Source organism: Rhinoraja longicauda, chromosome 4, assembly GCF_053455715.1.
Source record: "Rhinoraja longicauda isolate Sanriku21f chromosome 4, sRhiLon1.1, whole genome shotgun sequence".
In the NCBI taxonomy this organism is placed as follows: domain Eukaryota; kingdom Metazoa; phylum Chordata; class Chondrichthyes; order Rajiformes; family Arhynchobatidae; genus Rhinoraja; species Rhinoraja longicauda.
Window position 1 is genome coordinate 34,938,341 of NC_135956.1, and position 23,164 is coordinate 34,961,504.

The 23,164-nt window shown below is 43.1% G+C and overlaps 1 protein-coding gene across 4 annotated transcripts in view; it reads right to left on the bottom strand.

The window, feature by feature from the left end:
- Positions 1 to 23,164, bottom strand: part of arhgap28 (Rho GTPase activating protein 28) — a 191,218-nt gene that overhangs the window by 31,249 nt on the left and 136,805 nt on the right. For all 4 annotated transcript variants that reach the window (XM_078398591.1, XM_078398589.1, XM_078398588.1 and 1 more), the window contains exon 4: positions 5,162 to 5,252. In XM_078398591.1, the coding sequence (XP_078254717.1) occupies positions 5,162 to 5,252 (91 nt within the window). The remainder of the gene's footprint in view (positions 1 to 5,161; positions 5,253 to 23,164) is intronic.

A 23,164-nucleotide genomic window follows, 5' to 3' on the forward strand; every position in this document is an offset into this window, starting at 1 on the left:
TCTACTATCATTTATGACTACAGAAAAGGACAGAGTTCTGGAGGAACTCAGCAGGTCAGGCACCATCTCTGGAGAACATGGATGGGTAATGTTTCAGGACGAGCCACTTCTTCAGACCTTGAAGAAGGGTCTTGAGCAAAACATCATCTATCCATGTTCTCCAGAGATGCTGCCTGACCTGCTGAGTTACTCCAGCATTTTGTCCTTTTGTGCTTATAATTCGGATAGTACTTAATTTCTTTCTTGGCTCCCGAGGTTGTTCTCTTCGGCACAAAGATACCAAGTCAAGAATCAAAATTATGCAAGATAATCTTTTAACTCATAACTTCATAAGTTCTAGGAACAGAAGTAGATCATTTGGCCCATCAAGTCTACTCCACCATTCAATCATGGCTGATCAATCGTTCTCTCTAAAACCGCACTCTCCTGCCTTCTCCCCAAACCCCTGACACCCTTACTAATCAAGAAACTCTGCAATTGAACAACAAACCCAGATAAGTCACAAGTGATAAAAGTCCATGCATCTATTACTTACAAGAGCTCCATGTGAAATGGTTGTCCCTGCACAGTTCCTAGTGGGAGCAGATCACATTACAAATGTGTCTCTCCAGAAAGCCCATAGGATACATTCATATCATATCATATCATATCATATATATACAGCGCGGAAACAGGCCTTTTCGGCCCACCAAGTCCGCGCCGCCCAGCGATCCCCGCACATTAACACTATCCTACACCCACTAGAGACAATTTTTTACATTTACCCAGTCAATTAACCTACATACCTGTACGTCTTTGGAGTGTGGGAGGAAACCGAAGATCTCGGAGAAAACCCACGCAGGTCACGGGGAGAACATACAAACTCCTTACAGTGCAGCAGCCGTAGTCAGGATCGAACCTGAGTCTCCGGCGCTGCATTCGCTGTAAAGCAGCAACTCTACCGCTGCGCTACCGTGCCGCAAATTATAAGGCAATGGAAATGTGTTATACCAGTGCAGGGGATTATTTAACTTCTAGTATACTATAGAGGATGAGATTGGGTTCGGCCCACAATGTTGGGAAGGATTGCTGTCCCAGGGTCTCAGGCTCTGTGAGTACACTCTACCAGGTGTGCCAATGTGCCACTATAAAAGCTCTGGCAAAGAGACATATTTCAAAAGTCCAGTATATACGAGTACAGGTCCTCCCCAGACTACAAATGCCTGATTTATGTACAGCCCCGTACGTACGAGCGAGTGTTTGGGAAACAAGCAGGGTGGATTTGCTGCCTGCTAAGGTGCTGCAAGCATCATCTACCACCTTGGAACTCAGTTTGCAGCACTTTTCCCACTTGTAAACGGTCTGGGTTATGGAGAGCTCAGAGGAACGGAACCCTGTGTAATCTGTATTCCATGTCCTCCAGAAAGTAACAGTTGTTAATCTCAAGTGACCAGATGGACCTCTATCTGATGAAAACCTGAACATTTTGTTCTGCTGTGCAACGTTGAGAATAATTCCCATCCTGTTCTTGAACAATCTCCACTTGTGCACCAAGGTTATTTTGATGAGCAGGAAGAGGCTATGGCGTGGAAACAGGATGGTAGAAGTCACGTTTGAAGGTTCTCTTGTAACCTCTTTCCATTCTAATTACTAAATTACCTTGGACAAGTTTCTATTTTTGAATGTATTTACGAGACCATCACCAGCATTTATTACTCACACTTGATTGCTCTTGAAAGGTGGTAATCAGCTACTTTTGTGACCTTGCTACCCTTGTTCTTCTTCAAAGTGCTAGAGGTCACAAGTTTGGTAGGTGCTATTGGTTACCCAGTCAAGATTAAGGGGTCTGATGCACAATTCAACAAGATTAGATATTCTGAGAGGAAACTCCATTCATCATTGAAAGCACAATAAATTGGGGATAGGGTAAAATGTGACTTCTGTAACAGACAATCCACCCATATGTTTACTGCCCCAGAGGTGAAAATTATTCCCATTAACACAAATATATTAAAGACCCGTTTCAGATCCAAGTTTAAAAAAGGCTTTCCAATTTATAGAATTCATAGCTGAATAATGCTGACTTCATCAATTCCATCCATAGGTTGCTTTAAATGAAGAGTAATCAGGCTGTTGATTAACTTACAACTCTTAGCTCTCTGCAATATATTTTAATTAATGGTGATGATGTCCCGTAAACAAGTCAAAGTCCAAATTCGAAGAAAGTACCAACTTTATAGACAAATTCTAAAATCTTTTTTTTACATTACAACATGTCCTTGGAAAAATAAGATCAATCAAATGAACTCAATGGGCAACAATTATTTTAATAAATGCTTATTTGACATACACAGTATTATTGAATCCATGTCCTCGATACGAACTGTTCGCATTGCTATTGTTTCCCTATAACTCGCTATATTCCCTACAACACTGGACTCAGTGGGCTGAAGGGCCTGAGTCCACACTGCATCTGTAAAGTCCAAAGTCTAAACTCTTCCACCAGCTACTTGCTCTGCATTGGCACATGAATTCAACTATCTTATCTACCTGACATACAATTTGACATTCATCATCCCTCAATTATAATTCTCAAATCTAACGAGACAGTTATTTGGAAACAAAAGCAAAGCTAACATTCTGCAAAAATTAACGTCACAGGTCTCTGTGCTGTGAGACAGCAGCTCTTCCAGCTGTGCCACTGCCACCATGGTGTAAAAATAATCAACTGCCAATAGTGATAATCCTGACATGTTGTTGCCTCAGTCTATGCAAAGAGTGTGGGATACACTGGGAACAAGCCAAATAGGAAGTGAATGCACTGGGTGGGATTATGAAACCAAACAATTGAAGGAAGCAAGTCTGTTTTCTCATTTGTTATTTAAATAATATGGTATCATTTGATTTTCAAATATATTAACAAATAAGGTACAAAGTACTATGTTTCCCCAAGACGTTTTACCTATTTACTAGGCTGAATAGGTGTTGTATTTGTTGTTAGTTTTGCTTGGTAGATTGTCAAAACTACTGACTAATTACATAAACATTACAGAGACTGGCCATCGGTCCAGGAAGCAACATTCCACCATCACCCTCAGCTTCCTACCATTAAGCCAACTACAGCACTTATCCAATATGCTAGCTCTCCCTGAATCCCATGCAATTTAACCTTTCAGTGTAGCCTACTATGTGGAACCTTATCAAAGGCCTTGCTGAGATGAATACAGACTATCTCTACCTCATCCACCTTCTTGTTTCCTTCTTCAAAAAACTCAATCAAATTCGAGAGACACAATCTACCACACACAACGTAATGAACCTCTACCTTTCCAAATGCATATTTATCTTGTCCCTCAGCTTCCCCTCCAGTAGCATACCTACCACAGATGTGGTATGTCTGGTCTATAATTCTCAGGTTTTTCTTTGCTGCCCTTCTTAAATAAAGAACACATTAACTACCCTTTAGTCTTCCGGCACCTCACTTTTACCCCCACTACCCTCATATTCTTCCTCCTCTCTCAGTTTTTGCAATTGCCTCTCACCTCCACTCAATGTTTTGAAATTTCCCCCACCTGAACTCATTTCCATGACAACAGAAGCTGCAACGGAGTAATCACTTTCAATAATTTACTCATCTAGCATTAACATGGCTCCTGTCTCTCCAGCAAGTGGCAGTGTATGTATTATGTGCTGGTCAACTTCTAACACAAGTAAACACAAAAACAATTTCTGAAACCAAGAAAACAGCTCAGTTAGGGGTTATTGACACAATCAGTGCCTGTATCATATTCCAAATACAGAGAGAAATTCTTATTCCCAGGGATGTATTCCTCTGCAGCAATGTGGTTTACTTCAGCTGTGACTCTCTTTACTTCCCATTGTGGTCATTGTTTTCTGCTGCCACACTCAGTATTATTCATGTAAGGGAGCATAGTGACTGGTTGCATTGTGGCCTGGTTCAGTAACTTGAGTGCCCATGAATGAAGATTACAAAAAGTGGTGGACATTGCCCGGTCCATAACAGGTACTGACCTCCATACCATCAAAGGGATCTATAGGAGATTCTGCCTCAAAAAGCCGGCCTGGATCATCAGAGACCCACACCACACTGGCCATGCTCTCATTTCATTCCTGCCATCGGGAAGAAGGTGTAGGAGACTGAAAACTGTGACTTCCAGCTGCAGGAATGGCTTCTTTCCCAACAACCATCAGGCTCTTGAGTACAACAAACACCAACTAAACTATGAACTGTTTTGGTTGCAATAGGAACTTTGTTCTTTTGTTTTGCACTAATATTGTTTTCTTTTAATTTATTGAACTTCCTTTTTTGTTTATTGTGTTATGAGTACTGTGCTCATAGACCTGTAATGCTGCTGTAAGTAAGAATTTAATTGTTCCATTTTCGGGATATATGAGAATTAAATAGTCTTGACAATAGTTAAATGCACACTTCTTCTCACTTAATGTCCAGATTGGATTATTTTATTTTTCTTATTCAAAGCACAATGAGATCAAATATGGCGACTTTAATTTCCTCTTATTCCTGCCCTTTCCTTTTCCTCAGTTCCCATGCCCTCCTCCAACCTATTCCTATACCTGAATAGTACTAATTGAATTGAAGGGAATTAATAGGATGAATGCATAGTTTTATTTCACCCAGGATAGGGGAATCAAAATCAAATAGGTGAGAAGGGCAAGATTTAACAGGGACCTGAGGGACAATTTTTTCACTCAGAAGGTGTTGGGCAAATGGAACGAGCTGCCAGAGCAGGTAGTTGAGGCAGATACTATAATAGTATTTAAAAGACAAATGGATAGGTACGCGGATAGGAAAGGTTTCGAGGGATATGGGCCAAATACAGGCAAATGGGACTAACTTAGATGGGGCATTTTGGACGGTACGGACAAGTTGGGCCAAGGGCCCTGATCCATAGATCGACACAAAAAGCTTGAGTATCTCAGTGGGTCAGACCACTGGAGAAATGGAAAAGGTGACGTTTCAGGTTGAGACCCTTCGAGCAGGGTCACCTATTCCTTCCCTCCAGAGATGCCGTCTGACCCACAGAGTTACTCCAGCTTTTTGAGTCTATCTTCAGTTTAAATCAGCATCTGCAGTTCCTTCCTACACACACGGCCCTGTTTTCATGCCGTGTGGCTCCATGATTCCATGAGTAGTACTAACCTTTTGTGGGATCCCAGGATGTTTGATCCTCTGCCTGTTGTACACCATTGGAAGTAGGTGTTGACTCAGGTGCCATGAACTCAATTCTGGCCTGTAATTGGAAAAGCAAAAAAAATGTTTTAATAAAACTGACATTAATGATCCAAAGACATTCTCTATTCTTTGTCATAGATATTTAACCAAGCACTGCCTGCTTCGTGAGTCTCCTCAGCCTCCAAGACTGCCATGTAGGAAATCACACGTCCATTACAGGCTGGAATTACTACTATATTGATGTGGGCAAAACAAAAAGGCACCAAGGCTCTTCCCTGATATAAAACTTTGTTCCTTAACATTTTCTAATGAAGGGTTTGTTTGGAAACCCACTACATTACATTTCATCACCTTAAACACAGCTGGCAGCTATGTGGTGGTCATTGACGAGTTGGGCTGAATGGCTGTATGACTCTCCGGTCGCCTAGTGTGGAAGGTGCTGCTCCAGGTTCCACATACAAACTCTGCAAGCCTCTGCCAGCCACACCTCCATAAAAATTGGGGCGGCACAGTGGCGCAGTTGGTAGAGCTGCTGCCTCACAGCACCAGTGAACAGGGTTTGATTTAGACCATGGGTGCTGGCTGTGTGGAGTTTGCAGGTTTAATTTTCTCCCCGTGAATGCATGGGTTTCATCTAGATAGTCCAGTTTCCTCCAACATGTTCTCAGCCCCTTTCTTTACTCCTTGTACACCCACGACTGTGCAACCATGGACAAATCTAATTCAATTTTCAAATTCACAGACAACATCACCATTGTTGGAGACGGATATCAAATAATGTTGAGACGGAGTACAGGAAGGAGGTCGAGAACCTTGCGTCCTGGTTCGAGATAACAACCTTTCCTTTAATGTCAGCAAGATAAAGGAGATAGTGATCGACTTCAGGAAGCACATATGCCAGTCTGCATTGACGGAGCCAAAATAGAGATGGTTGAAAACTTCAAATTCCTAGGAGTCAATATCGCCAACAACTTCTCCTGGACCACCCATATTGAAGCAACGACCAAGAAAGCACACCAATGCCTCTACTTCCATAGAAGGCTTAAGAAGTTTGGCATGTCCCTGCCAACTTTCACCAACTTCTACAGATACACCATAGAAAGCATTTTATCAAGATGCATCACAGCTTGGTTTGGGAACAGCTCCACCCAAGAGCGCAGGAAATCGCAGCAAATTGTGAACGCAGTCCAGACCATCACATAAACCAACCTCCCTTCTATTATACCTCACGCTGCCTCGGCAAGGCCAGCAGCATAATCAAGGACAAGTTGCACCCTGGCCACTCCCTCTTCTCTCATCTCCCATCAGGCAAAAGGTATAGAAGTGTGAAAACGCAATCCTCCAGATTCAGGGACAGTATCTTCGCAGCTGTTATCAAGTAACTGAATCATCCTACCACAACCAGAGAGCAGTGCTGAACTACTACCTACCGCATTGGTGGCCCATGGATTATCCTTGATCGGACTTTGCTGACTTTACCTTGCACTAAATGTTATTCCCTTATCATGTATCTATACACTGTAAATGGCTCGATTGTAATCATGTTTTGTCTTTCTGTTGACTGGTTAGCATGCAACGAAAGCTTTTCACTGTACCTCGGTACACGTGACAATAAACTAAACTGAACTAAACATTCCAAAGACGTGTGGGTTTGTAGCTTAATTGACCTCTGAAAATTGCCCCAAATCTGTATGGAGTGGATGCGAAAGTGGATTAACATAAAACGGGTGATTAATGGTCAGCATGATGAGCCAAAGGACCTGTTTCCATGCTGTACCTTTCAATCTATCAATTAGGTCTGAAGTCTAAAGCTGTGTCCATTGGGACAATCCAGGCAGAACCATAGATCAACAACAGGTACATACTGCGGGAATATTCAAATGTCCAGCACAATTCTATGCCAACAATTTCTCCAATTACTTTTTGCAAATTTCATTTCCATTTAAATAGTTTGTGTTACACGCATCCTTCCAAGGATCTTCATACATGGGAATAGTTCCTAGACAAATCACTAAAGCCTGATTGTTCAGAGATTGCAATACTAGGGCTGCCATTATTGGTTTGTAATACCTCTGCATAACATGGGAAAAGCTTGAGCGAAACTCCTTGTTCCTGATTTCCCACAGGAACCAGTGAGTTTGTCGGGAGTTGGATCATTTGATATGATGATATTCACTGCTGGGCCACCTTAACCGTGCTCTAGATTTAGATGCCTAATGCTATCTTGGCAGCATTCCAAAAAAGTTGTCAATGTTCATTAATTCATACAACTCAGGATGTGGAGAGAGAGATGGAAAGAGAGGAAGAAAGAAATGGGGAGGGGGAACTGGGAAAAAGAGAGTTGTGCTGATTGTTAGTTCATTACTTCATACGATTTATGTTACCTGGAAAAAGTTGTCAGTACATTGAAGATATGAGCAAACGAACAATTATAATGCCAAGCACGCTACAACAGGCACCTATTATATTCCACTGCTTGGGTGAAGTGTTGGGACTTGCTGCCATGTGTCATGTGGCTGCGTTGATGAATTACCATATGCAGAATCTCAGTTATACTTTTATTCCAGAAGAAAAAAGGATTTTTCTTCATTTCGTGAATTACACAATCATATGTGTTTATTTGCTTGTGTAAATTCAGAGAAACAGCAACATTAAGCAGTTCCAACATGTTTTTCCAGGTGTGAGGTCCCGTTGTGAAAGGGGCGGCGGGAAGTATTGGGAAGGGGAGAGGTTGAGGGAAAGGCTAATCTCCAGAAAAGAAGCTTTGCAAGTTTAGTTTAAAGATATTGCACGGAAACAAGCCCTTCGGCCTACCAAGTCAGCGCCGATCAGCGATCACCGTACACTGCACTATCCTACACGATAGGGATATTTTACAATCTTTACCAAAGCCAATTAACCTACAGACCTGTACGTTTTTGGAGTGTGGGAGGAAACAAGCGCATCCGGGGAAAACCCACATGGTCTCGAGGAAAACAAGCAAACTCCGTATGGACAGCACCCATAGTTTCTGGCGCTGTAAGGCAGCAAATTTAGTGCTATGCCGCCCTACAGTTAGTTACTACAGTGATCTGGGGGATGGACAAGTGGCTGCCATGAGTGCATGATAGATGGAGAGTGTAAATGTTCAGCTTCTCTTCCCACTGAGTCTTGAGGATATCCACAAAGGTTTAGCTTTATTATTGTCACATGTACCGAGATTCAGTGAAAAGGTTTGTTTTTGCATGCTTTCGAAACAGCTCAGATACATAATACATGCTATACATAAATACAATCAAGTCAAATTCAAGTGCAATAGGAAGAGCAAAGGGAAAGGTACAGAGTGCAACATATAGTTCTCAGCATTGCAGCACATCAATTCCATAGACAGTGAATCGGTTGCACCCATACTCCTCCCAGTCTACCATCTTCCACCGGAGATTAATGGTACTGGATCAATTCTACACTTAACTTGTTTAGCCTGGTGACAGTCTATACAATGGAAGGCGTTGTCCACATGGGGAGAAAACATCATCTCCACAGCTGTACGGTACTGATACAGCCAATGGCAAGATCAAATGGCTTACTATCGCAACATTTAAAAGACATTTGGACAGGTACATGGATAAGATAGATTTAGAGGGTTATGGGCAAAATACAGGCAAGTGGGACTAGTGTGGATGGGCATGTTGGTTGGCATGGGCTAATTGTACCAAAGGGCCTGTTTCCTCTCTATATGACTCTATGACGTTACTGGTGCTGGTTCATTAGAATTTATGAAATTAAAGCAGAAAATATTGGTCCTGTTGATGAAAAGTCATGAACCGGAAAAATTAGTTTTGCTTCATTCTCCCAAAATGCTTTCTCAGCTGCTGGATATTTCTAGCATTTTCTGCTTTTATTTCAGATTTGCAGCATTTGCGATTTTTGCTTTACATACAAGGTTCATACAATCAAGCCAACTTTGCATCAAACGTCAAAGGAGACATTGTTCTTTAATGCCATGCCTAAACTAAACAGAAGGATCTCGCCTCAAAAAGTCACCTATTCCTTTTCTCCAGATATGCTACCTGACCTGCTGAGTTACTCCAGCATTTTGTGTCCATCTTCTGTGTAATCCAGCATCTGCCGTTCCTTCCTAGCAAATCTTCAGAGCAGCCACCAAAGCCAAAAAATAATTTAACACATCATAATCCATTAGTGCTTCAATTGTCAAAGATTGTCAACTGATATGCACAGATTCACAACATCGAGCAGAGACATACATCTGGGAAGGACAGTTAGACACTCATTCGTACGAGGTCAAAAAGGCAGTAATTTTAGGGTGCACTAAAGCAACGCTTGCAATGGGGTCAGAGTTGGGATAAGAGAGAATCAAGACTGGCACGGAGCTAAAGGCTGCTCTGAAGATATGAAAGGCAGCACATTTCACCACAAAAGGCAATAAATACAACACTACTGCAACAATATGTTACTCACAGTGCTAGTGTCCTTGTCAGCACATAGGTGGATGCACACTGTGGCTTCCCTTCGATGCTTACACTTGCACATCAACAAGGAAACATTAGCCATGCATTCTACCAATACTGAGCCTATGCTGTGACATGCAACAGTGAACTAACTGACAAATCTATCCAATCAGCTTATAAAGCTTTTATTTCAGTTCTATATTTAGATTGTCCAGGACTGCGTATACATATATTTGCATGTTCACTCTGAAATATAATATATTTATGCCCTGCGAGGTAATGACAAAACAAAAGTTGCATCTTACCATCTTGTCTCAATTGGAATGTTTCTTAAAATGAAGCATTTTATTTGACATACACTGTATCTCAAGACTGGTGAAGTTATTGCATTTGGAAGCCAGAAGTGAGATCTGAAAAACTAAAATCACTCACGAGGGTGTGGCGATGTTATCAGCTAACTGAACAACACACAATCTAGGAAAATAGATGCAAAATTCTTAGCAGCCAAAGGGAAAACATAAATGTTTATCACAACATTTTAACAAGCAAGACATTGCACTGCGAGTTTATAATGGCAAAGCTTGGCGGTTTTTTACACCTAGATGGGGGCCACATTGAACAGTTCAATGGCCTCTTCCTACCACTGATGTTAATCAGGATCTGTCCCTGCAGGATAGGCAACAGGCAGCAAATTGTGCCTTCCTCCTCTTCAATGATTTATGTATCCATGCATCCAATATTGCTGCCACTTGCTGTCTCTCATGCCCTGTCCTAGAATTGAGAGGTATCCTGAATAACAGATTTGTGTGTGATCTGTCAAGAGCCAGGTAGTAGTAATATTTGTGGTTAAACAAACATACAATAGTTGCGATTACCTCTCCCTTAGATGGAATGTCTTGCCAAAGGAAGCTTACGCTCTAAAGCAACGCAGGCCAAGGGCTAATAGCATTGAGTGAAATCAGGGGCAAGGCAGTAGCTGAATGAAAAAAAAGGGAGATTGATATTTTTCACCGGTGTAATTTTAAAAACAATGGGTATCCCTGCTCCAACTCTTCTGCCATTAACCCCATTTCAGACTGGAGACATTCCCATTTTGAATATGTGTTTACTCAAAGGCATATGTTGGTGTTATAGCTCTGACCTTCTCTCTGTCTCCGCCATAAGCAATGACTTGCATTGGCAGTCTCCAAGGTCCTTGTTAATACGTCCTGTAAGGCGATTCCCTCCCTTCCCAACATGCGGACAGGATGCAGAAACGGAGTTAAAGTTTCAGGTCAAGCACATCCACTCAGAACTGGGAAGAATTAAAAACCCAAGATGGTTACATTGTAGAAAAGGGTGAGGGATGGGAAGGACAAGAGGAATATGTGAGATAGCGCAGAGAATAGTTTAGTTTAGTTTATTGTCACGTGTACCGAGGTAGAGTGAAAAGCTTTTTGTTGCGTGCTAACCAGTTAGCAGAAAGACTATGCATGATTACAATCGAGCCATCCACTGTGAACAGATACAGGGTAAAGAATACGGTACAGTACAGTACAGTAGAGAATCAACTTCAAGCTCCTCCTAATCACATACAAAGCCCTAAACGGGTTTGCCCCCCCCCCCCTATATCAACAATCTTCTAACCCACCACTCTATCTCCAGGTCCCTCAGGTCGGCCGATTTGGGGCTACTCATTATCCCGCGGTCTAGGCTTAAGCTCAGGGGTGACCGCGCTTTTGCGGTTGCAGCTCCGAGACTGTGGAACAGCATTCCTCTCCCCATCAGAACTGCCCCCTCCATCGACTCCTTTAAGTCCAGGCTCAAAACCTATTTCTACTCCCTAGCATCTGAGGCCCTCTGAGGGGGTACTGTGAACTGTTTATGTATGTGCTGTTATGTTTGTGTGCCATTGTATGTTCGTTTCTTAGTACCTGAACTGATGTACAGCACTATGGTCAACGTGGGTTGTTTTTAAATGTGCTATACAAATAAAGTTAGCTTGACTTGACTTGACTAAAGGGAGTAACGAATAGTGCAAGATAAAATTTAGTAAAGTCCAATTAAAGATAGTCCGAGGGTCTCTTAAATGCCAATTCAATAAGAAACTGAATGATGTATGTGACATCGTTTCTGACTGAAAAGGGGTTCAGGTGATATGCCAGAAGGCCCTTTCTGCTTTCCGCAGAGACCGTTCCCTCCGCAACTCCCTGGTCCACTCGTTCCTCCCACCCAAACCACCCCCTCCCCGGGCACTTTCCCCTGCAATTGCAGGAGATGCAACACCTGTCCCTTTACTCCCCCCTCGACTCCATCCAAGGACCCAAACAGTCTTTCCAGGTGAGACAGAGGTTCACCTGCACCTCCTCCAACCTCATCTATTGTATCCGCTGTTCCAGATGTCAACTTCTCTACTTCGGCGAGACCAAGTGCAGGCACGGTGATCGTTTCGCTCAACACCTTCGCTCAGTCCACCTTAACCAACCTGATCTCCCAGTGGCTCAGCACTTCAACTCCCCCTCCCATTCCCAATCTGATCTTTCTATCATGGGCCTCCTCCATTGTCATAGTGAGGCCCAGTGCAAATTGGAGGAACAGCACCTCATATTTCATTTGGGCAGTTTACACCCCAGCATGAACATTGACTTCTCTAACTTGAGATAGTTCCTCTGTCCCTCTTTCCCCTCCCCCTTCCCAGTTCTTCCACTAGTCTTCCTGTCTCCTACTACATCCTATCTTTGTCCCACCCCCTCCCCTGACATCAGTCTGAAGAAGGGTCTCGACCCGAAATGTCACCCATTCCTTCTCTCCCGAGATGCTGCCTGACCCGCTGAGTTACTCCAGCATTTTGTGTCTGCCAGGAGGTGAAGATGGTTGAAAATAAGGGAGAGAAAAATATCAGGAATTTCAAGATATACAACACTGCAGCTGCCAGATATCTGACATAAAGGCTTATGCTGGAAATGACCAGCAGGTTCTTGGAGAAAAGAAAACCCGAGTTAGTTTTTCAGTTTGACGACATGCCATCAGAACTGGCTGGCTCAACCAGAGTCACCTAGTTTCATTTCAACCATATGTCTTCATCAAACAAAATGAAGCATGTACACAGGCCAAACACATATTACTCACATAGTTTGCTGACTTACTTTGAATCACCAGCATCTGAGTCATTAATACCAATGCCAGCCTCTATTTAAAATGGGAACGATGGTCATTCCAAAAGTATTTTACTGCTTAATTTGCATGATTCCCAGAAAATGTTTTCAATTATATTTTACTAGATGAATCTTTCATTGCAATCAGTTTTAGTTCTGAGTTGCAGATCATTGACATTATAGACTAGAAATTGTTGTCAGCCTGAAGCTTAACGCTTACCACAATTGGGTGTTAGTGGCCAACAATGTCAGACATGTTGCTTGGTAACAGCTTTTTGCTTTTATTTCAAAAGTAAACATAATTCATAGCAAAAAATATGTACAAGACAAAGGACAAGCATGGCTGTATGCATTCACAGTGTTATTGGTTCTATATATTAGCAGCATTAACACATTGCCATGTGTATGACAGCATTGCCACTCATGTGTTCCCCTGGGCTAATACAACTTTGGTTGCCTGAGTGGCTTCCACACCAAACCCCGACCCTCAATGTCTGGTAGCAGAAGGACCCTCAACTGAGATTCACTGAATTAAATATATGGGGCGGCACAGTATCGCAGCGGCAGAGTTGCTGCCCTACAGCGTCACAGACCCCGGTTCAATCCTGACTACAGAGTGCTGTCTGTACAAAATTTGAACATTCTCCCTGTGACTGCATGGGTTTTCTCCCGGTAATCCAGTTTGCACCCACATTTCAAAGAAGTGCGGGTTTGTCGGTTAATTGGCTTCTGTAAATTGTCCCTAGTGTATAAGATAGAACAAAAATACGGGTGATCGCTGGTCAGCGTGAACTCAGTCGGCTGAAGGGCCTGTTTCCACGTTGGATCTCCAACTAGATCCTACCCTACACTTAACCTTTAATGAAATTAGCACTCTCAATTTACACATCATGAAGACACTTAGGGGACAGAATTAGTCGGAGCAGCTGACCCTAAGGGGTCAGAATTAAACTGGAGCGGCCATATAAATAGTGCGGCTTCAGATGCTGAACAGCCCAGATGCTGGACATTCCATGGCAAATAACTCATAGCAAATGACTCACTGGATACTCATCCAAGTCACGTTGCCAAATGCACTGTCGGATTTCTCCAAGTATATGTTGGAGAACATACTGACTGGTGAGATGACAACAAGGTTTAAAATGCTCAAGAACAAAGGAGGCTGCAAAGGTCCAGTGGTGGACACTGCCTGTTCCATCGCAGGTACTGACCTCCCCACCACTGATGAGATCAACAAGAAGGCAGATAATAACATCAAAGACACATCATTCTGTCCACGCACTCATCGTGCAGCTACCATCAGGAAAAAGGTACAGAGAAGAAGGGCTTGAGAAATATAACCACCAGTTCCAAGACCAGCTTCTTCCATCATGATCTTATTGAGGTGTTTAAAATGATGAGGGGAATAGTTTGGCCAGATGCCCAGTCTCTTGCCCAGAGTAGGTGAATCAAGGACCAGAGGAGAGAGGATTAAGGTGAAGGAGAAAAGATTGAATAGGAATTGGAGGGGTAACTTTTTCACACAAAGGGTAGTGGGTGTATGGAACAAGTTGTCAGAAGAGGTAGTTGAGGCAGGGATTATTCCAACATTTAAGAAACAGTTAGACGGGTTCACAGATAGAATAAGTATGGACCAAACGCAGGCAGGAGGGACTAGTGTAGCAGGGACATGTTGGCCAGTGTGGGCAAGTTGGGCCGAAGGGCCTGTTTCCACACTGTATCACTCTATGACTCTATGCAACAGACTCTTGAACCACCATGAACAACCCTAACCACAACGCTACCTCAGCACCAAACCACTACAGACTTTGCACTACTATTGTTGCGCCATGTACTTTGACTCTGCTCTACTGTGGTCTAGTTTACTTTAGAATAACTGATCATTTGTTGTATATTTGTTATTGTTGCTCTGGCTAATGTGCCTGTAAGGTTGCAGCAAGTGAGCACTTCATTGATCTAGTTCATAGTCAGTGTATATGAGAAACGAATACTTTGGACACATTTGACTCTTGGCCTCCTGAATGTCTTTGCACGCGCCACTGTAGGAACCTTCCGGTGAGCGCCACGGATCCGTCCAAGAGAGGACCAGGTGCCGGGTGCCTGAGGACGGGCTTGCATGGGTGCCAGAGGTTTGACGGCCACGTGGTGGGTGCCAGAGGTTGGTCGAGGACATGCCGTCGAGAGAACAAAGAGGGACCCGGCCTGGGAGGGGCCACTGAGAGAACGAAGAGGGACCCAGCGTGGTGAGGTTGCCTAGAACAAAGAAGGACCATTGGGACCACATTGAACACGTTGTAACTTTGTCGGCGCCTTATACATGGTGACTTTTTGCATACTTGGTTATGGTATGCAAAACAAAGGATTTCACTGTGGCATGTCACGTGTGATAATAAAGTATCATCCACCATCTACAAAACAAAAGTTAGGAGTGCGATGGAATACTCTCCATTTGTCCAGATGACATCCGTCGGGTGGCGCCACCAGCAGTGGCTGCTTGCCAACAGTCCGTCTGTCCTTTCTCCTTTTTGTTATGTTTAGTATGTGTTAAATAGTATGTTTTAGTGTTCCTTGGTTTGTTTTATGTGGGGAGGGGGAGGTTGGGGAAACTTTTTTTTCAATCTCTTACCTCGACGGAGATGCGATTTTTTTTCGTATCGTATCTCCGTCCCCACTGCGGCCTAACATCGTGGAGTCTATGACCTCTACCTCCTCAAGAGCAATGCAAGACTGGGCAATAAATACTGGCTTTGACTGAAATGTCCAGATCCTGACAAAATTGAATAAATAAAGATGTAGAATGAATGGAAATATATTTCTACATTGAAATCTATATCTATATCCATAGTCTCCATGGTCTCTCCCTGTTTTTTCCCCAAATAAATCACATTTGTTGAAGTATACTTCTCCCAATACTATCAGCCCCAATGGTATATTGCTGAGAGACTATTTACGACACAACATATCTTTAGAAGGCCGTCTAATCGCAACAGAGTCACAGTTTCTTCGGCACTGGGCAGTTTGCAGGTGTGTTCTCTTCCTGTGCTTCATCTTGCCACAGAGAACACATGAGCAAAATCTCCACAGAGGTACAATCTTCAGTGATGTCAAGTTGCTAACAGACAGCTGTGGATCGCAAGAGTCGGGAAGAATTGTCTAACACCGACACTTCCATCACCCCTCCCACTCAAATTTTATGTTTACAGTAGCTCAAGGTGATAGTTCCTAGATTTCCAGAATAACATAATCAAAAGATTTGCAATAGTTAAAAGCCTGGGGAATGTTCTGGAATTGATGCGAGCCCCTCGACATCAGTGCAGGGCAAACAGAATATGCAGGAAATAGTTGTCTTTATCATGATGTTCAACTGAGATAGAAGGCGATGTACCAGATTTCCGCCAACATTACACCAACTATACACATGTTTGCTACTCAATGATATTCCTTGGGTTGTGTCTGCTTTTCATCGTGTCTCCCATATATTCCTTTGGACCTCAGTCATTACCCTGGGGGGGGGGGGGGGGGGAGGGGGGTGTGTACATGTGCGTGTTGGTGGATGAGTAGGTGGTTGGTGGTGTGTGTGTGTGTGTCTGTGTGTGTGTGCGTGTTGCAGGTTCCTCTTGTCACTGCCTGGCTTCCCTTCTATGCTCCGGTTTCCCCCTGCAGCCTACATATCCGAAGGTCAGTGGATTAATTGGCCACTGTAAATTGCCAGTGTATAGATGAGGAGTGGAACCTAGGGGATGTTGCTGGGAAATGGGATTACAAAATGGTATTAGAGTGAGTACATGATTAATAGGCTCAATGGGCCAGAGTTCTACACTATAAATCTCTCTGACATCTCTATGTTGCTGTTACCTCTTGTACTGGGCTGATCCATTCCTTTCAATGCTCTTGCTTTTGAATTTCTAGTGAGCATGTCATTTTGCCTGCATGGCTTTATTCTCTTATTTGTCATTCACTTTATCATTAGAGCTGAGATCATGAGGCCGTAAGACATAGGAGCAGAATTAGGCCATTCGGCCCATCAAGTCGGCTCTGCTGTTTGATCATGGCTGATCTATATTTCCCTCTCATTCTTCTGCCTTCTCCCCTTAACTTTTGACGTTCTTGCTAATCAAGAACCTATCAATCTCCACTTTAAAAATACTCAATGACATGGCCTCCAGAGCCATCTGTGGTGATCAATCCCGCATATTCATCCTCCACTGGCCAAAGAAATCCCTCCTCATCTCCATTCTAAAGGTACATCCTTTTATTTGGAGGCTGTGCCCTCTGGCTCTGGACTTTCCCATTACTGGAAACATTCTTTCCATGTCCGTTTTATCTTTCTAGGCCTTTCATTATTTGATAGGTTTCAATGAGATCTTTCCTCATCCTTCTAAACTCCAGCGAGTGCAGGCCCAGAGCCACCAAACGCGACTCATACGTTAATCCAATCATTTCCAGGGATTAGCATAATTGAGACATAATTTGGCTTACTTGGGTGCCTCTTCAGGTAAAGACACAAGAAACTGTAGGTGCTGGAATTTTAGAACATAGAACACAAAGTGCTGGAGTAATTCTGTGGGTTTTACAGCATCTCTGGAGGGCATGGATAGGCGATGTTTCAGGTTGGGACTTTTCAAATTTGTCCTTTTAAATTAATGGACATCTGCAGTGCTAGTGCCTACCATCAATAGACAATAGACAATAGACAATAGGTGCAGGAGTAGGCCATTCGGCCCTTCGAGCCAGCACCGCCATTCAGTGTGATCATGGCTGATCATTCTCAATCAGTACCCCGTTCCTGCTTTCTCCCCATACCCCCTGACTCCGCTATCCTTAAAAGCTCTATCTAGCTCTCTCTTGAATGTATTCAGAGAATTGGCCTCCACTGCCCTCTGAGGCAGAGAATTCCACAGATTCACAACTCTCTGACTAAAAAAGTTTTTCCTCATCTCTGTTGTAAATGGCCTACCCCTTATTCTTAAACTGTGGCCCCTGGTTCTGGACTCCCCCAACATTGGGAACATGTTTCCTGCCTCTAACATGTCCAACCCCTTAATAATCTTATACGTTTCGATAAGGGAGAAAATTCCCCAATAAGGAGTTTGTTGATAACCGCGCACCCCAAATCATGACTGGCACTCCTGAGCCATTCTCCAGTTGACCACCCCTGCACAGACAATCATTCTATCTCCCACTGGATCATGATCTCCTCAAGCGTGTTCGACGGTTCAATACAGCTGATCTGAGATCTAAGTTGACCCTATTCCTTTACTTAAATCTATCAAAGGGTAAATGGTTGGACTAGCAATGAGATCTGGAATAAAAGCCAATTATTAGGTCACAGCTTTTGCATGGCTTGGGGTGGCGCAGCAGTAGAGTTGCTGCCTCATCAGGCCAGACCCAGGTTCGATCCTGATCTCAGGTGCTATCTGTATGGAGTTTGCACTTTCTCTCTGCGACCGCAAAGGTTTTCTCTGGTGCTCCGGTTACCTCCCATACTGCAAAGACGTACAGGTCTGTAGGTTAATTGGCATCGGTAAAATTGAAATTTGTCCCTAGTGTTTAGGATAGTGCTAGTGGACCGGGTGATCACTGGTCGGTGCGGACTCGGTGCGCTGAAGGGAATGTTTCCGTGCTGTATCTCGAAAGTTCAAAGTAAAGTCTGCTGTAAATGATATCAAACCAGTATCTGGAGTCAGTAAATACTATGACTTTCTGAGACTTATACCCTTGCCCTTCAAAAATCACACATTTATTTTGCAAAATTACAAATATTGTATAAAACTTCAGTTTTAGTTTTTCTCATATTTATACACCCGCTTTTTTCTGTACCTTTTGTAATTTATCGTAATACAACGTTCATAAGTCAGTCTCTACATCACCTACTGCCAAAACAACCCAAGCAGGTCACTTCCTCAATTCTTATCGGGGCTGTCATCTGGAACAATTTGTTTCCCTGATACTGATCCCCTCAGTGCACTTTAATGTCATGATAGGGTAGTCAATGATTAATGTAAATGGAAAAATGGAGTCAGCTAGTGGTGTATTTTTTCCGAGCTTGAAACACCAGCATTTCAATTGTGTAACAGTCAGTGATTATGTAATAGATTTACTACAAATTAATTTAATCTGCCACACTGCCCTGATTTCCATCAATAAAACTATAAATATTCCCCTATTGAGTCCTGAGGTGTGTCGCTGAACAGAGAGACTGAGGGGCACAAGTACATGGTTCCCTAAAATGGCGGCACAGGTAGACAGTGTGGTGAAGGAGGCATGCTTTCCTTCATCAAATGAGGTAGTTAGGAGAAGAGATGGGACATCGTGTTTCTGTTGTAGAGAACGTTGGTTTGGCCATACTTGGAGTAGTGTGCGCAGTTCTGGTAACCAGGCTCTAGGAAAGATGTGCTTACGGTAGAAAAGATGTAGAAAAGATTCATTACGATGTTGCCAGGACTGTAGGACTCGAGTTATAGGGAGAGATTGGATCAGTTGGGGCTTTATTCCTGGAACAAAGGTGGCTGAGATGTGACTTTAAAGAGGTTTATAAAATTGTGAGGGGTATAAAAAGTCAGTCATTTTCCCAGCATAGTCAACTCTGATTGAGGGCATAGATTTAAGGTGGGAAAGGAAAGATTTACTGGGGAAACTGAGGGCCAGATTTTTCACAGAGAGGGTGGGGCGTATTTGGAGCAAGTTGCCAAAGGGAGTGTAACAGTGGGTACAAGTACAATGTGTAAAAGACAGGTAGACACAAAATGCTGGAGTAACTCAGCGGGACAGGCAGCATCTCTGGAGAGAAGGAATGGGTGATGTTTCGGGTCGAGACCCTTCTTGACCCAAAACGTCACCCATTCCTTCTCTCCAGAGATGCTGCCTGTCCTGCTGAGTTACTGCAGCATTTTGTGCCCTTCCATGTATTTAAACCAACATCTGCAGTTCTTTCCTACACATGTTTAAAAGACATTTGGATAACTACACGGATAGGAAAGATATAGAGGGATATGGGCCAAATGTAAGGAAATTAGACTTGGTTAGATAGGCATATTGGTTAGCATATGTGAGTAGGGCTGAAGGGCTCCTCTCTGTGCTGGATACTTTATGGCATTATGGGTGGGGACAGGTGTTTCACAATGGTTGTCTTAGCTATCCCTTACTGTGTCGTTCTCAACCACAATTTGCATTTGGGTTGTTTTTATGTTGTTTTCCTCATTCGTCCCGAGTTAAAGTATTCCTGGAGTGTTGGTAAGTTCTGAGCTTGGAAAGGCAAAATATTTGACTCCCTTTCCACCACGATCACTGCTCTCACCCATTGCCCAAATTATACCAAGTTTGAGAGTATAAATCCAAGCCCGACCACTTCTCTCAACTGTTAACTTGAATCTGTTCCACCATTTGAACATGGCTGATCTATTTCCCCCTCTCAACCCCATTCCCCTGCCTTCTCCCCGTAACATTTGACACCCCTACATTGACAAGATGGACTTGACTACCAAAACAAAATTGGGTCACTCGCAAGGATATCAGGGAATGGAAGAGTATGGATTATGTGCAGGCAGATAAGAGTTGGCCTTGGCATCATGTTCAGCACAGACATTATGGATTTAGTGCATTTAACCACTAAAGAAATTAGTGTGGTATATTTTGTAACTTCCATTTGGATGGAGGGTGTTGGTACTTCTTTTAATTCACACATTGTGTTCAGTTCTGGGAAACTGTGTTCAGTTCTGGGCACCATGTTATAGGAAAGATGTCATTTAGTTGGAAAGGGTGCAGAGAAGGTTTACAAGGACTCGAGGGACAGGTTGAGCAGGCTGAGGATGAGGGGTGATCTTATAAAGGTATATAAAACCATGAGAGGAATAGATCGGGTGGACGTACAGAGTCTCTTGCTCAGGCGAAGGGGGAAAGATTTTTATAGGAATCTGAGGGGTAACCTTTTATTCCCGCAAAGGGTGGTGGTTAGATAGAACAAGCTGCCAGACGAGGTAGTTGAGCCAGGAACTATCCAACTTTTAAGAAACATTTAGACATGTACATGGATAGGATAGGTTTAGACGTTTATGGGCCAAACATAGGCAAGTGGGACTAGCATAGATGGGACATGTTGGTCGGTGTGGGCACGTTGGGCCGAACGGCCTGGTTCCACACTGTATGACTCTACAATATAAACTCAAACATTCAATGGTCCTTTAATGGAAGGTGCAAGGAGCAAATGTGAAAACCTACACAAGAATATTAACTGGTTAACATCACTAGTTTGATTGTCAATATCTCCAGAGGTCTGGACAATGGACGGTGAGAGTAAACTCCTGACATAAGCAACATGGGATCCACTAAAATATTGATCCAAGTCACAATTTTTTTTAAAAGACACCTGGATAGGTGATGTTTCAGGCTGGGACCCATCTTCAGACTTCAGATGGCTGAAGAAAGATCCTGACCCAAAACATCATTTATCCATGTTCTCCAGAGTTGCTGCCTGACTGCTGAGTTACTCCAGCACTTTGTGTCCTTTTTTGTAAACCAGCATTTGCTGTTCCTTGCATTCACTATGTGGAATTAGTTCACCGCCTTTGTGGAAGATGTTACCTGTTATGCCAAAAAGTAGGTGAAAGTGCTAGACTTCCAAAATACCACTACCTTGAAAATCATTTCCTGTTGGTTGTGTTGAATGCACGATAAAACAAAAGGCCTGGAGCAATTATGAGAATTAGTGCACCTTTGAAACTCAGCATACCATGTAGCATTATTGTCCCATCCATTGCTGTTAGTTGGTTGTAGATTAGTTTCAACAATTGGTAACTTTACTTCTGCTATTCGCCGAAGGAACCAGAAGTGCCAAAGCGTTTACAAAACCACTTGAGGTATCCATATTGCATTGGCCATGCATTTGTGAAGTTGGTGCTTGAGGGAGTAGGAGAGCAGCCATTGCAATGTTAATGGAGACTGGGGTTCTCCATGGTGAGGAGTGATGATGGCTGGCAATGGTTATGCATGTGTATCCCCACGCTTACAAAATACAAAAGGTCCAACCATCTGGGGCGGCGCAGTGGTGCAGCGGTAGAGTTGCTTCCTTACAGCACCAGAGATCCGTGTTTGATCTTGACTATGGGTGCTGTCTGTACTGAGTTTGTATGTTCTCCCTGCGACCGCGTGGGTTTTCTCCAGGAGCTCTGGTTTCCTCCAACACTCCAGAGACATGCAGATTTGTAGGCCAATTGGCTTCTGTAAATTGCCCCCTGGGTGTAGGATTGAACTAGTGTACGGGGTGATTGTTGGTCAGCACGGACCTTGTGGGCTGAAGGGGCCTGTTACAATTACTGTATCTCGAAACTAAACTAAACTAAATCTGCATGATATTTGTAAATATTCATAGAACATAGAACAGTACAGCACAGCACAAGAACAGCCCTTCACCCCACAATGTATTTGCCGATAAGTCCACATCAAAGTACTTCAATGTCATGATGCCAAGACCAACTCTTATCTGCCTGCACATAATCCTTATCCCTCTATTCCCCGCATATCCATATGCCTTTCCAAAAGTCTCTTAAATGCCACTATCGCATTTGGCCACCACTGCAACACATTCTAGGTACTCACCGTCCACTGTGTTAAAAACACATCTCCTTTAAACTTTGCCCCTCTCACATTAAAGCTATGTCCTCAGGTCTCCCTGCAAAAGATGTGCAAGTTTGTATTTTGTCCCCAGTGTGTAGGATAGAACTAGTGTTTGGGAGATTGCTGGTTGGCGTGGACTAGGTGGGTGGAAGGGCCCACTTGACTGACAAACCAAAGTTGGATCACTAGCAAGGATACCAGGGAATGGAGCGACATGTATTATGATCAGGCAGATAAGAGTTGGTCTTGGCATCATGTTTGGCACAGACTTTGTCGGCCGAAGGGCCTGTTCCTGTGCCATTCTATGTTCTATAACATCTTCAAAGGACATTCTAGTCTGGCATCTGCAGAGAGTTTTTTTAAAGCTTTATTAGTTTGGCAGATGTAGCCAGGTACTTAAGGAAACAATGGCAAATACATGATCAGGCTAAAGGCAACATTTTCAGGCTTTTTTTAGATCTGCTGCTCTGGGATTGTTTGCACCGATAAGTAAAGAAATTCAGACAAAACTACTTGATACTCTAGACCTAACACATGGAGGAGTGTATCGTTTGCCTTAATGTGCAGAATTGCCAAAGAACTTACAGACAATACAAGCTAGTTCTATCCTGTATCTGAACTTCAGTTCCAATGAAGCCAATGATATGTCCTTACAAAAGGTCATTGATCAGGGCAACTAGTGTTGGCACATAACTTGTAAAGCAGAAAATAATTTCATGAAATAATTCTTTACACTTTTCACTCGTATTTTACTTACAATATAAAAGTTCATTTGG